This window comes from Cnephaeus nilssonii (assembly GCF_951640355.1).
Source record: "Cnephaeus nilssonii genome assembly, chromosome: 9".
Lineage (NCBI taxonomy): Eukaryota > Metazoa > Chordata > Mammalia > Chiroptera > Vespertilionidae > Cnephaeus > Cnephaeus nilssonii.
Window position 1 is genome coordinate 37,448,774 of NC_137080.1, and position 15,330 is coordinate 37,464,103.

Consider the following 15,330-nt stretch of genomic DNA (forward strand, 5'->3'; position numbering starts at 1 on the left):
GGTACTCGGTGGGCTAGTGGCTCTTGGCACCTTAGAGTTTCAGAGGGACACGTCTGAAGGAGGGAGTGCTTGCCTAGGAGTCCACCGGGTAGCTGAGGGATGAAGGCTGGAGCCCAGGCTGGAGAGGCTCACCCGGGTCCTTCCAACTCCAGTCCTAAATGTGTGACTCACGAGGAAAAGCAGCCCGCAATGGAGTATTTGTTCTATTGGTTTCAATGGACCCCTCGAAGCCTTTGTTCTATTTTTTAAATTAAAAGAAATGGATATCCCACCGATCACGGGACTTACTGTGAAAGACAGCCCTTTGGAGTGGCTTTCACAGGCTAGTGCTGCTTCATTGCTCCTCCTGTGCAGCATTAGCACAGTCCTGGGTCTCACTAGGAGAGGCTGTGGGGCAGATGTGGCTTTCTAGTCCATCTCCAAACCAGGAAGGTCCTTTAGGACAACATAGCATTGGCCAACTATGTAGACTGTTCACCAAGAATACCTGCGTATTTTTGTCTAGTGTGCCCTGCCGTCCTGGGGGCCCCTCCATGATCATATGATAACTGCTCAGAAGTACATCTTCCATTAGCAGTTGCATGTCCACCAGCTCTCCATGAGCCACCTTGAGGTCATGGTCACTCAGCCTACAGAGGCACAGCTAAAAACAAAAAAGAACAAAAACAAAACAAAAACATCCATTTTGAAGACTTCTATGTATCCTTTATGCATAGCTTTTGGGGAGAAAACTAGAAATAATTATGTTTACAAGCCCTGACTTCTCAACTATTAAAAAATTCCATAATAATCAGAGTACCATTTCTAGCTAAGTCTTCTTGGAACATATCAGACTTTTGGCTCTGTATGGAAGTCCAAGTTTCCCAGCCCTTACAGTGGTGTCTGTACATGGCGAATGTCTAGTGTGATGCCAATTTTCCTTTAAAAGTACAGGTACAAACACATGTATGCATCGGGAAAATACTGGGGAAAAATAACCCAAAATGTGAAGTGAATTGTGATTGTCTCCTAGTGGGAGGCCATAATTATTATTATTTTTTAAAACATTCTTACTATTTTACTTGGAAAACCCACACTTTTTGACTTATGTAGAACTCTGGGCATATACAAAAGCTAATAGAATCGTTCCCACCACCAGCTCCCCAAACTACCAACTTATGGCGAGTTCTGCCCCATTGCCACCACTCCCCACCTCCATACTATTTTGAAGAAAATTTATGATTGATTTTCATGTTGTTCTTAATTTTTTCCATATTTTATATTTTTTAAAATGAAAACATAATATTTGTTTAAAAATAAGGGGGAAAACACATCATTGAAAAAAAATTCTCTGTATGAGTTCTGCTTACAGAGTTCTCTTCCTATCACTATTCATAGATGGGTCAGAAGTCACATGTGTCTGAGCTGCCAGCCTGGGTGTTTCTCTAAGAGGCTCACAGAGTGACTGGGAAAGGCTGGCCTCTTTTCCAAATCATTATGGGCCATGGGGATCTGAGTTTACAACCAAGGCTGATACCAGCTCAGACCAGGATTCTCTTTTGACGTAAGAGAACATGTTACAACTTACAGTCATCAGGTTTACAGCCTCATTATAAAACACCCTGGTTATCTCATCAATTATTCACCACTGGCTAGAGGGTGGAGGATCTGACTTATGTCCCAATGACACTTGCTTTGCAGTCTGTATTCAGTTACTTCTGTGACAAGTGGGAAGATCTATCCTACCTGCATATTATATTCCAGGGTATCTGGGCTGCTACTCATAACTGGAAACGGTCCTCCATCTTCTAGAAATGTTCTCCAAGGGAACAGCACAGATGCCTTAAAAGAGCAAATAATAAATGTGATAATGTTGTAATGTGTTCATAAGTAATAGACATCTGTATATGAACTGGATAACTCTGTCTGCACCCCAAAGTACTGTTAGATGATTTATTTATTATGTAAAAATAGTTCTTAATGTATTTTTCCTAATGATGTAGAGGAGAGAGTTATAATCTGATTTTGTTAAATTGATTTTTCAGAAAGTGGCTAAACACAGGATACTCAAGACTTCAGTGTAACTAGTCAGAACATCGTTTGCAAGTTCCAGAACAGTATAATACCAATGGAATATATTTAAAATCAACAAAGTAAACTTACTCAAATGTACTTGATACTAGAAATCTTAAAAATTTATCTTTAATCACCATTGTGATTCAATTCTAGGTAACAACTCAAAATCAATGCCACAATGTTACACCATCTTCCCCACATCACTGTCCAACAGCCACGGCATCCCCTACTCCTCGTAGCACCACAAGCAGCCCTGGATATAGCAGACCTGTCCATCTGACCCCATCTGACCCCATCTGACACTTCCAGACCTGGTACTGGCTTCAGACATTTCCTAGATCTGGAGTTGGTTCAGCTGGCAGGGAGTCAAGATAACTGTATCCGCCTAATTCCAGGCAACACCCAAAGGCAGAAGGAACAGACCCAATGGTCATGGTCCAACCTTGTCTTCTGGGTCTAAGAGAGGGTCAAGGCTTGGGCCAAGAGCCATTGTCTTATAGCTAGGGGAGGTAGAAGCGTGAGACTTCCATGGGGTTGATGTGGGCATTACTACATAAAACCATTAGGCTGGAGGTTTTGGAGTCAAAAGACCTAGGCTTGTGAGGTGCTTTGAAAGGTGTCCACCAAGTTTTTGCTACTGCTCCCATTAAGAGGTGGAGTTCAGTTCTCCCCCCCCTTGGTGTGTGATGAAATCAGTGGCTCGCTCTATGGAATAGAATGTGGCAAAGGTGATGCGCGTCACTTCTGAAATTAGGTAACAAAACGAATGTAACTTCCATCTTGGGTTCTCTCTCTCGCTCTCCTAAATCGTTCGCTCTGGGGGAATTCCCCTCCAGAAGAACCTTGAGGTGACTACAGCACAGGCCAACACCTTGTGCGGCCTCCTGAGCCAGAACTACTCAGCTGAGCTGTTCCCAAATTCCCGAGCCCCAGAGACCATATGAGATGATGGCTGTGTATGGTTTTAGTATGCTAAGTTTTGAGGTAAGGCAGCCTGAGATAACTAATGCAGCTTGTGAGCTGGTGCTGCCATGTCTACCTGGCCGTCTGATCTCTGGGCTTCCTGAACCTTAAGTTCTTTCGTTGTAGAAGGCGGGTAATAAATATTGTTGGTGCCCAGGAGCGATAATAGTGGCCAGGATTACATTTGCTAACACCTGTTGGACGCAGGGCTGTTCAAAACCCAGCTGCTGCCTAATTGATGTATTGTAATTGCTTTCACTATTTCTTAAATGAAAAAGATCGAATGTTGGTTTTGCCTCCAGCTGTGAGCAGATAACTGTTGCCCCAATTAGCCTGTTGAGCAGTTGGGCGTTAACAACCCTGACTGGGGATCACAGCTGGCCATGGGCCCACACTGCTCTTCCCTGTGAGCGGAGGGAAGCCAACCAAGACGGGAGTGCATGAGAGCTCGGAGAGTCCCAGCGATCTTTACACCAAATGGACACAAAGTGACGAAATCCCCTATGCACAACACGCCTTTCATAGGTATGAAATACCTCTCAACATACCTGTAGGCTCTGAGGGTCCAGCGGCGGGGGCAGGCTGAGCTGTGAAGCAAAAATGCTCTTCACCAGCGAGTTGCTCAGCGGTGGCAGCCCATGGCACAAGCCGTCTGTGACAGACTGGCAGGCGGGAGCATTTCCAGCTGTCAAAAATGTTCTACCAAAAAAATGGAGGGAATCTCATGAAAAGTAGTTATTTAAGCTTCTAAAACTCAAAACTTTCTTCAGTTACTTTAGCAAGATGAGAGACATTAACAGGTTTCTTCCTCAGTGACCTCATCCCTCACCCTTTCTTTACACATCACCCTTCACTCCCACAATTCACAGCTCTTAAGCGGACGGTAGCAACGAGTAGTAGAACTTCCTAAATGTGGACATGTTCTATATTTTACTGTCCAAGACTGTAACCACCAGCCATATGTGGCTGTTGAGCACTTGAAATGTGGCTACTGCAACTGAGGAATTGAATTTTAAATTTTATTTAATCTAAATCAATATTTAAAGTTTTACATTGAATAGCCACATGTGGCTACTATATTGGACAGTTCACTTGTTGCTCTAGACTAGAACAATGATATTAGTTGCTTGTTGAATTGATTATTTTAAGACCAATAGCTGAGACGACAGTTCTTGACATGTAAAATCAAATTTTACGTTAAATAATCAGAACCTGGAGTTTGAAAGAGAAAGATTTTTGTTTTGTTTTCAACAAAACTTGGCTTTGCTTATCAAGAACCAAAAATTCTAAAGACTAGAGGATGAAATTTATACCCTATGCTGTAGAGAAGGAAGTATGCATGACACATTATAATGACTTTCTTGCTCAAAAGGAAAAAAGAGTTTAGCAAAAAAGAAAAGACTGTTTCTAGAGCTTAGATCTAGTGGATGACCAAGAAAAGATCCTGACAAAGGATAAGCAGGAGTGGGGAGAGGGTCAGAGGGAAGGGAGGGGGGGTGTGTGTGTCCCAGAACAGAAGGGACCTTTTGCCTGGGTCCACCATGGGCTTGGCCCAAGTGTTGCATAAAGCAGACATAAAGAAGAAGGAGATTAGCATGACTAAGGGAGATGTTAGATGAGGAAAATGAGGCAGCCTCCCAGAGACCAACAGACAATCAAAGTGTGGAAGAATACCCGAGTCCCCACAAATTGGTGTCTAGGCAGGGTGCTGAGCAGCAGGCAAACCAGAAAAGATCTGGGGTTGGACCAGCTAAGCAACAACAGAGATTGGTGAGGTGGGCCACTCCTCCCTGACTGCCAGGATGATTTAGAAGCACCACCAGGAACTTGGGTCACCTCTGAGAGGAACGAAGGAGAAGACAGGTGTGGTGTGAGGCCTAAAATGAAGGTCCAATATTATGTGTTGCCTTGACATCAGGTAAAATCAGGAGGGTCTTGAATAGCCTAATCACAAGTTCCCCTCCCCACCCCGACCCCACAGGGGCCAAGTGCAGTCCCTGCTTATTTCTGAGTAGTGGTTTCCATTCTCTGTGTGGACAAAAAAGGGGTGCTGTAATAAATCACAAATTCCTAACGGGGCAGGTCATGGTGGGTGGTCATGCCCCAGGCCTATAACTATATATATATAGTGCTGAGCAGCAGGCAAACCAGAAAAGATCTGGGGTTGGACCAGCTAAGCAACAACAGAGATTGGTGAGGTGGGCCACTCCTCCCTGACTGCCAGGATGATTTAGAAGCACCACCAGGAACTTGGGTCACCTCTGAGAGGAACGAAGGAGAAGACAGGTGTGTGTGTAAATGTATACCATATATATATATATATGGTATACATTTATATATGTATACCACATATATATATATGGTATACATATATAAATTGATTTTAGAGAGAGAGAAAGAGAGAGGGAGAGAAACATCAATAAGCTGCCTCCTGCACACGCCCCTCCGGTGATTGAGCCCACAACACTGGCAAGCTTTTGGTGCATGGGACGATGCCCAACCAACTGAGCCATACCAGCCAGGGCTATAACTTCTTTAGTGAAGGTTTTTAAGCCAGCTCTGTCCATTGTTCTTGTGCATCTAGGCTAACACACCTTTGAAATGCCCCCTTTCGTAACCCTATTACTAAAGTGTGCAAGAGAAGACATAATCTCATTAACTATACTGCAATCTGATCCCCATCTTGCTTTCTCTCACCTTCATGCAATCTTCCTTAGTTCTCTTCTTAATTTCAAATGCATAAGATAAATTGCAAACTTTTATTTTCCAGAGCATTTGAGATCTTGTTCCCCAGCGTGTGTCATCAATTTGGCTCAAATAAATACTTATAAAAATTGTCTACAAAAATCATTTACCACAAAATTATTTAAATGAACCAATTGTATCCTCCCGTGGAAACCCGGGGACACCACATCCTCTCAATGCACAAAGTCTGCCTCCCACAGCCCTGGTTTTTCACTCTGTTCCCAAATGCAATTCCTCTGTGGCCCTGCATGGCATATAATGTCCTCTTCCCCTGGCTGTGACACCGAGAGGCAGAAACCATGTATTAGGTGACTCTGTGGGGCCCCTGTCCTATTGTCTAAGAGCTACATCCTTCCCTGCCTCCCCCCAGTCTATGGGAGCATGCTGCTCTCATGCTAGCTAAGAGTTCAGTTCTTTCTTTTCAAGGGCTGGAGAAGCCTTCAGTTTACATAAGCAGAAAGTTCCCTGGGGTAAACAATCATATTCGCTCCGAGGTGGTGAGTGCTGGGAAGGGCGAGGGCACTTCCCAAGCTTCCTGTCTCTTTGATTACCTAAGGATTTTTCCTTGTTTGCAGGTTCAGCACTAAATAAAATCAGCAAGATGGATGCCATTTACTGTTCAGCTTCTCTTTTTCTCCCGGCTCTGGGCTCCGAAACTCCAAGTTAGAATTTGCAAGGAATTTACGTAGGGTAAAAAAGGAGGACTAAGTCCCAGAAGTTCTTTCGGATTCCAGTGATACCAGGTTAGTAGGGGACTTCTCTTCAGAGTCTCCTTTTCTATCCATACTGCTGCCTGGCACCCACCCAGTTCTCAGGTTTTGGAATCAAATGCACCTAGGTTCTGGTTCTGGCCCTCACACTTTCTGGAATCGGCTCCCTGAGTTGTCATAAATAAATGAATTTACCCCTGGCCTTGTGGGTATTACGTTCTCAGACATAGGCCACAGTGCCCTCCATTCCTCAGACTGAGTGTGCCAGAACCAAGAAAGCCCACAAAGCAATTCCTGGGGGAAGGAGAGTGGGTCCCCTGGGAGAACCATAGCAAGCTGAACCCCACGTAGCTGAAACCCCCAAAAAACCTTTTGGGGTATAGTCCTTTTTCTTCACCCTATGTAAATTCATTGCAAATTCTGACTTGGGGTTTCAGAGCCCAGAGGGCTAATGAATGGCCATCCTGACAATTAGAGCCTTTAAATCCTACCTGCTTGGCTAAGCTATAGCTCAGAAAGCTGTTTGTCAATAAAAAGAAAACAAATGAGCCGGATCCAGTCCCCTGATGCTCACAGTGTGGAAAAGGCAGAGTACAGAGAGCAAATATAGTTCAGTACAGTCCTCACACTTCCATCCTCTATGGACACCCACACTGTGGGTGGGGTGGGGAGGGGGGATTGATCATCATCCGCAGGGGAGAGCACTCCCTGCCTCCCAGGTCTTCCTCATTGGCTAAATACTCCCACAGAGAACGAATCAAAGGACATTAATGAATGTTGGCAATTTAAGGATAAGGAGAGACCCTCAGGACTGCCCTCTTTCCTTTCTACACAAAACGTATTATTTATACTGGAAACATGTGACTCTTAATCCAAACTAATTTTCTCATTAGTCATGATTAATTAACCAAATAAACATTCTTTTTATAGGCAGAGTACTTACTACCTACAAGGCCAGGGGTAAATTTATTTATTTATAACAACTCAGGTAGCCAATTCCATTGGCTTCAGAAGTACAGTGCAAACTCTGTTCTTCAGAAAGGTAGTTAAGGGCTGAGAACAATAAACCAAACTCTTGGGAAGAATCATCTTCAGAAGTATAAAAACATTATTCCCAATAAAACCATCTGAATATTGAAAGCAGCAATTGTTATGCAGACTAACTGCACTGAAATCACATTTAATAAAAATCAAGACTATGATTATCCGACAAGAACACATTCCACACCCATGGCCTTTGTGGCAGGACACAGCTGGTAGCCACAGTGTTCCGGATTGGGTTGTGGCCCTGACCATTTTAAGTTTGTTATCTAATCTTGCTAAGAGTGGCCTCCCTCGATGGTCACTCAGAAACATCTGCCCTGCAGAATTTACTAGACAGGATTAGCGCTCCAGCCCTTACCGGACGAGGTGCCTCACTGCAGCATCAAATTGCAGCATCATGACCTCCCTTCGGAGGAGGAGTGCCTGGGACACCTGGGTGGGGTCTTGGGGACTCTCGAGGCTGTCAATCATTTTCTGCAGCCCTTGAAGCTCAGACACTGGAAGATGGACAACATGAGGAGAGAGTGTGAAATACCAGCTACTTTAGCTAATCCAGTGAACCATCATTTCACCTCCCAAAATAACTTTTCTCTTTGTTTGTGAGTATGCTAATTATGGTTTGGAAGTCCAGAAAAACCTTGTGTTCTAGTACCCAAGCTCTGTGTAGCTTTCCTTCCTTCCTTCGAAAGATAAAAACTTACTTTGCTTTTCAGCAGAATAAGGAAAGGCTTTTGATTCCTGTCTCTCTCTCTTGCAGTCTTTAAAAATGGGGGGAGATGTTAAATTGAGACGACTCACATTGTACTTTAAAATTCTCTCAAAATATAAGATAAAATTCCTTCAAATACTCAAATATATATATATATATATATATATATATATATATATATATATATATATATATATTCCAAAAAGACTCCTGAAAGAAAGTTTTAAAATATATAAGGCTACAGTCTCTAAAAAGATTAAAAAGACAAATTGCAAGGAATAGGAAAATATAGGACTCAGTAGACCCCTTAGGGGCTTGAAATTACTCTAGCCCAGCACTCATTTCTCACGGCCATGCCATCCAACCAGCCTTCTCTGTCACTGGCTCATCCTGCTGCTGGCTCTGGATTAAAGAAGACTCAAGCCACCCAAGGCAAGCAAACAATATACACACGTAGATGTGTACATGTACACACACACACACACACACACACACACACACACACTTCTACAAGATGCTTGTCATTTAAGGAGTAGATGGCAAGAGTTCCAAAATTGGCTTATTTCTTGGACTCTTACTGAAAAAGCAGGCTGCATATCAGTAGATTTGTATGTGTTCTGGATGAAAATTTACGTTAGGGACCTTTGGGGGCACTCAATGCAGGATTGAAGAAGCTGGCCTGGGTCTAGATGGTCTCTGTGATGGTCCAGGAAAGGAGCTGGTCAGAAGGGGAGAGCGCAAGAAGAAAATGATGAGCCCTTAGGGAGCATGGGGGGGGGCGGGCACACTTGCTGGGATATAGCATGCCAGCTATCTGAACTGCTCAACAACTTCCTGTGAGGACAGAGATAGCTTTCTACTTGAGAGGACATCCCAGCCACGGGAAAAGAAGGGCCGTGGAAATTGATCACTGTGCCTGATATGTAGCCCAAGGCAGAACTGAATTGGGAGCCATTTTGGGAGTTACTCTACCTCAACAGTCTGACCAGACTTGAGCAGCCTCTGCACTGCCCGGTCTGGCACTGGATCTCCTCCCATATCTCCAAGCCAGAGGGACTGAGGGAGGGGGAAGCTGCCTCAGAGCCGATCAGGTGGAACCAGGACTGGGGATGGCTGCGAATACTTGCAGTGATATGCTCCTGGCTTTGGGGAAAGATGAGCAGTCCATGTTTCATGTGCATTTGAAGTTTTACGCACAACAGAAAAATGTGTTTTGAGTATTTTCCCAGCTCCGAATGAATTCGGTTTAATCATCAAACTTTTTACGACTCCTATAAATCTGATGGTCATATTGGGCTGAAAAGGAATTTCCACCAGAAGAGGAGTCAGGTTAGAAGAAATTGTACAAGAACTTCCATGGTGGGTGGGAGGAGGGGCGGGCAGTGAGCCTTATTTGTTCAAGGCCTGGTGTGTTTGCTCTGTAAGCAATGCGCTCTGTCTAAGCAGCAACCAGGGTGAAACGTTTATAATCCTCTGCAATGACAAGGAAAAAAGAATATGCAGTTGCACATGCCCTGTGATTGAAGCTCTGTTAAGCGTAAGTGTAAAGTGTATTTGGGCAGGGGCTAGAAGGGAGTAAAGATGATAAGAATATTTCACTTGTTAGAGTGACTGGGTGATGGGTGATTTTCTCCTTATATTATTTCCATGCTGTTCATATTGTGCTGTGTGTGCACTGTTACCTGATCACTTCCCAGCAAAACTCTTCCCTGGGATAGGTGGCATTTTCACGAAGATACAGGTGGGACGGAGGGACTACCCTTCCTTTGTTACTTATTGATTTTAGAGTCCTCATTCAGGCTTCCCTGTCTTTGTGGGGTCACACTGCCGCGGGGAGGGGAGGTGGCTGGGACTGGCTGGGAAGGCAGCCGGTCTGTGAGGACTGGGTAGAGGGTTGCCGGTGGTCCTGGTGGTGGGGTTGGGAGAAAACCTGCACCTGGAAACAAATGAGCCTTTCCCCCAGCACACCCCCTCTCCCGGGGCCTGTGCGGGGTAGGGGGCGGGGGCCGGGAATCAGAGAGAGGAATCACAGGGGCCCTGTCTTCACATGACTACTCAGAGCCAGTACACCCTGTTCCTCGTTTGTCTCCAGAGTTCCTGAAACACCCAGATTAGTGTGTAGCATCTGGGCTGTAATTGGCCTCCTAATCCTGACAAGGCAGTCGCAGTGCAAACTCCCACGTTCTGATTACATCCTCTGCCTCATGCTGACTCCCAGGGGAGTTGCTGGCTTTCACGGAAGGAGGGAATTTGGCAGGGGCCGCAGAGCTGTCCGCTTAGGACGCGTGTCTAAGAGCTGCCTCCTCAGTCAAGTGGGAGGACCAATGCTAAAACGCAGTGTCCCTTTAAAAATATTTCATAGCATACAAGTCCACAAAAGTCACTTTACCCAACTCCAAATAGCTCTGGGATGGCTGGAAGGAGTTGGGCGCGTGTATGAACAGACCATCTCATCTTTCCACCTTGGTTCTCTGCGCTTCCTCTGGGAAGCAGGCCAGGAACTGAACAGCCTCGTCTTTTTAAAAAGATTCTTGTAGAGTGGGATTTTTTTTTTTTTTAGTTCATCTTTCTTTTTATCTATTTTTAGCAAAGTGGAGTATGCAAAACTTTGCACATCCTCTTGGAGCACAAACGTTTTTGCTGGCAACACAAGGTGTGCGCCTCTAATCCCACACCTCGGAAAGCCTGGGCCTACCTATGTCGATGATTTCAGCTCACAAGCATATAAATAGTAAGAAACCAATCCCCTTCATCCTGCATTCTAGCTCCTCACTCGTTTGGCCTCATTTCCCACCGCCGCTCAGGGTCATGCTGGTGGGCTCAGCAGTCTTTGGCCTGGCCACGGGTCGTCCTGTCTGCTGTCTTTGCCCGTGCCCTTTGCTCGCCTTGTCAGGACCCTCCCTCCTATTTTTCTCCATGGATTCAGGTGAGGACAAGGCTCCCTAGATCACCTTCCCTGCAGGCCTTAGGACTTCCTGTGCAATGGCCTCCTTTGAAAACACAGCTCCGGCTCTATCTCGGCTTCTATCTCATCTCCATAAAGCACCTGTGCCCCCATTTCAAGGGCAGGGATGGCATTTTTCCTGGAACATCCTCCTTTCTCCCGTCCCTCATCTGAAGCTCAGCCCCCCCACACCCTGGAAACATCCAGAAGCTCCCCAAAGAGAGTCAGCTTATTTTCTGAGTAAACCTCGTTATACAGCAGTTCCTGAATTGGTAAAAGGAAAGGACCTAAGAATGCTTTGGAACTTCTCTAATCCCTAATGCTTCTATTGAAGACTTGCCAGCAGTTTTGGAAGCTCGTTCTTTGGCAACACTTCTGTGCTTTCTACCGAGGCAGCACCAACCCCGCCCCATCTTCAGGCTGCCTGTCCTCAGACACAGGCATGATCTTCCTCATGGATCACCATTCACACCCTCCCCTGTGTCTCCCACCTGAATGTTTACAGATCCCTTCGGTGTTCATTAGCACAGTGAAAATCTACCGGCAAGCCAGTCAGGGGCTCCACAAGCGTATTTCCTTTATGCACCCACCGGAGAGGAAAAGATTCCAATTCTATTACATTGAAGACCACTAGATTTCAGTAGGCGTATTCCCTCATTTTGCTGGTGCTTCTCATCCTTTAAAATCCTTAGCTACTATGTTATAATATACTAGAGGTCCGATGCACGAAGATTCATGCAAGAATGGGCCTTCCTTCCCCAGGCTGCTGGCACCACCTTCGCTCTGGCCTGGAGCCCCCTTTCTGCCTTCCCACGCTGCCCAGAGGCCCCGAGTGGCTGGGGCGGCAGAACACCTGCTTCGTCACCATGGCGACAACGCAAGCGTCCCACCCCAGGCCGCTCAGCGCCTCTTATGCAAATTAACCCTCCATCTTTGTTGGGATAATTTGCATACTCACTCCTGATTGGCTGGTGGGTGTCACGAAGGTACAGTCAATTTGCATCTTTCTCTTTTATTAGTGTAGATTGCTATTAATTAATATTTACATGACTAATGGCATAATTTAGACAGGAGTCAAATTATTAAAATAACAAGATCAGTTTCCCTGCCTCTGGTAAACCCAGATTACGAAGCATTTCAGAATCGTGTGCATTTATCTTAGGACCTAGTACTGAGCTAGAGTTCATGGATTGGCACTGGGCAGGTAACACTAAAGCCTCAGTCGTTCTCATGACGGGACCTTGGGCCACTGTGAGCTAATTAAGGGCTGTCTGCAAGCTTCCTGATGGTGAATGCTTGGCTTTCCTCGTCATATCAGTTCACCAAGCTCAGAAGGGACAGGGAATGAAAGAGCACTAATATGTAGTGGGGCTTATACATCCTTTTAGAATTTTTACATAGATTTTAATTTACAGAACACCTCTGTGAGACAGGTATTATCATCCCCATTTTACAGATGGACAAACAGAGACCCAGAGAGTAAAGTGTCCAACTTCCAGTAACCAAGTGGCAGAGGCAGGGTAGAAACCCAGGCCTCCTCACTCCTGACTTGGTGTACATTCTTTGCGGTTTAACCTGGAACATTGGAATTAATCAGTTTGGAGACAGTATATAATAGGACTTTCCCTTTGCCCTTCTTATCACTATAATTAATGAGAAAATATTTTAGTTCTGTCTTTCCAAGTATTAAGAGCTTCATAGTAATTACTAGATGAGGGAATCATTTTGCAATGTATGTGTGTATCAAGTCATCATGCTGTACACTTTAAATATTTTAAACAATTTTATTTGTCAATGATACCTGAGTAAAGCTGGGGGGGAGGGGAGTAGAGGAAGAGCTTCACAGAATTCTAACTAAATATTGAAGATGATTTAATTATCTTTAATCACTTACCAATGCCCTCAGTTCCTCCCCAGTCACCTCTCAAAGGGTTAGGACTTAGAGGAAATCCAGAGCATGCTGGGAAATTCCCAAGTTTAGCGAAACTGAAAAGGTAGGCCACAATGTCATGGAGAGGAGCGATCAGCTGTAGAGTTAGCTTTAAGGCTCTAAATGCTGCCTGTGGGTAAAATCAATACAAGGAAGTAAGTTTTAAGAAATTTCTAAGAAGCATATAAAATACATGAGCAACTATTAGAGATAATATATTTAAACACAAATATTTAGATACACATTTTCATAGCATAACACAGGATAATAATTACAAGATAACATCTGAAAAACAACAACAAACATTCATAAACTGGGTTATATGCTTTTGGACAAGGTGACTCCTCGAATGGGGAGTTTAAAGCAATGTGTTCCTCTTTGTTTAAAGCCATTGGTGGCCAAACATACATAAAATAAAAGTTTGTATGACCATTGATAAATTACAAAGGTCACAAATAAACTTCTGTGAGGGACCCACAGAGATTTATCAACACAGTTTAAATATATAACTAAAAAAAAATCAAACACTGGATCTTAAATATTAATGTTCAAGTGGAAGAAAAGTGTAAAATTATGATCTAACTGAATATATATAACTTAAAAATTCTTCAATGAAAGAAAGATTAGTTCTAGTTTTTAATTTTTTTGAGGACTCTTCATACTGTTTTCCATAATGGCTATACCAGTACATTCCCATCCACAGTGAACAAGGGTTCCCTTTTCTCCACATCCTCGGCAACATTTGTCTCTTGTCTTTTTTTTTTTTTTAATTTATTGATTCTAGAGAAAGAGAGGAAGAGAGAGAGAAGTGTTTTTCCACTTATTTATGCTTTCTTGTATGTGCCCTGACCAGAGATCAAACCCGCAACCTTGACATATCCAGACGATGCTCTAACCAACTGAGCTACTTGTGCAGGTCTCTTGTCTTTTTAATAACAGCTATTCTGACAGGTGTGAGATGATATCTCATTGTGGTTTTGATTTGCATTTCTCTGATGATTAGTGATGTTGAGCACATTTTCATTTACCTGTTGGCCGTTTGTATGTCTTCTTTGGAAAAATGTCTGTTCAGGTCCTTTGCCCATTTTAAAATCAGATTTCTTTTTTTTTTTTTTTTGTCTATTGAATTCCATGAGTTTCTTACATATTTTAGGTATTACCCCCATATCAAATATATGGTTTGTTAATATTCTCCCAATCCATAGATTGCCTACTCATTTTGTTCACTGTTTCCTTTGCTATGCAGAAGCTTTTTAGTTTGATGTCCTACTTGTTTATTTTCACTTTTGTTGACTGTGCGTTTGGTGTCATATAAAAAATATCATCACCAAGACCAATGTCAAGGAGGTTTTCCCCTGTTTTCCTCTAAGAATTTTATCGTTTCTGGTCTTACATTTAAGTCTTTCATTCATTTCAAGTTAATTTTTGTGAGAAATGTAAAGGTGTAAGATAGGGGCTCGGTTTCATTCTTTTGCGTGTAGAACTATCATATGATCCAGCAATCCCACTTCTGGATATACATACAAAGGAAACAAACTCAGTATCTTGAAGAGATTATCTGCACTCCTGCATTCATTATAGCATTGCTCACAATAGCCAAGCTAAGGAAATAATCTAAGAGTTCAGTGAAAAGGTAAATAAATTTTTAAATGACACACACACACACACACACACACACACACACACACACACACGAATATACATCAGACATAAAGAAGAAGGAAATCTGGCCATTTGCAATAGCATGAATGAACCTGGAGGACATTATTCTAAGTGAAATAAGGCAGCCAAAGAAAGACACATGCTATATGATCTCACTCATGTGGAATCTGAAAAAAAAAGTCGAACTTATACAATGGTGGTTGCCAAGGCATGAGGGAATGGGGAGATGTTGGTCAAAGGGTACAGACTTTTTGTTGTCAGATGAATAAGTTCTGGGGTCTAATGTACAGCTTGGTGCCCACGGTTTATAATGCTGTATTGTATGTGATAACCTAAAGTAAAGGCCAAACGGAGAGGCATCAAACAGTTATTTGAGAACCAAGAGAACAGCTATTTGGGAAGCACTGACTCAGGCAGAGACCCCAATATTGTTCTGATTAGAGGGTAAAGGCAAGGAGCTTTGATGAGAAAGGGAAGGGGAATAATTACATGAAGAGAAGGAAGGCATTTCTAGTGTTGTTAGTAAATCACGGATGAAATTTCTATGGGGGCAAATAAACTAGGTTAT

General features: G+C 43.5%; 1 protein-coding gene across 1 annotated transcript in view; it reads right to left on the minus strand.

The window, feature by feature from the left end:
* Window positions 1-15,330, minus strand: part of LOC307105423 (uncharacterized protein) — a gene marked incomplete at both ends in the record, with an annotated part of 140,657 nt that overhangs the window by 43,042 nt on the left and 82,285 nt on the right. The window contains 5 exons of the mRNA XM_079781175.1: window positions 488-643; window positions 1,726-1,821; window positions 3,567-3,717; window positions 7,876-8,014; window positions 13,065-13,226. Coding sequence (XP_079637301.1) covers window positions 488-643; window positions 1,726-1,821; window positions 3,567-3,717; window positions 7,876-8,014; window positions 13,065-13,226 — 704 coding nt within the window. The remainder of the gene's footprint in view (window positions 1-487; window positions 644-1,725; window positions 1,822-3,566; window positions 3,718-7,875; window positions 8,015-13,064; window positions 13,227-15,330) is intronic.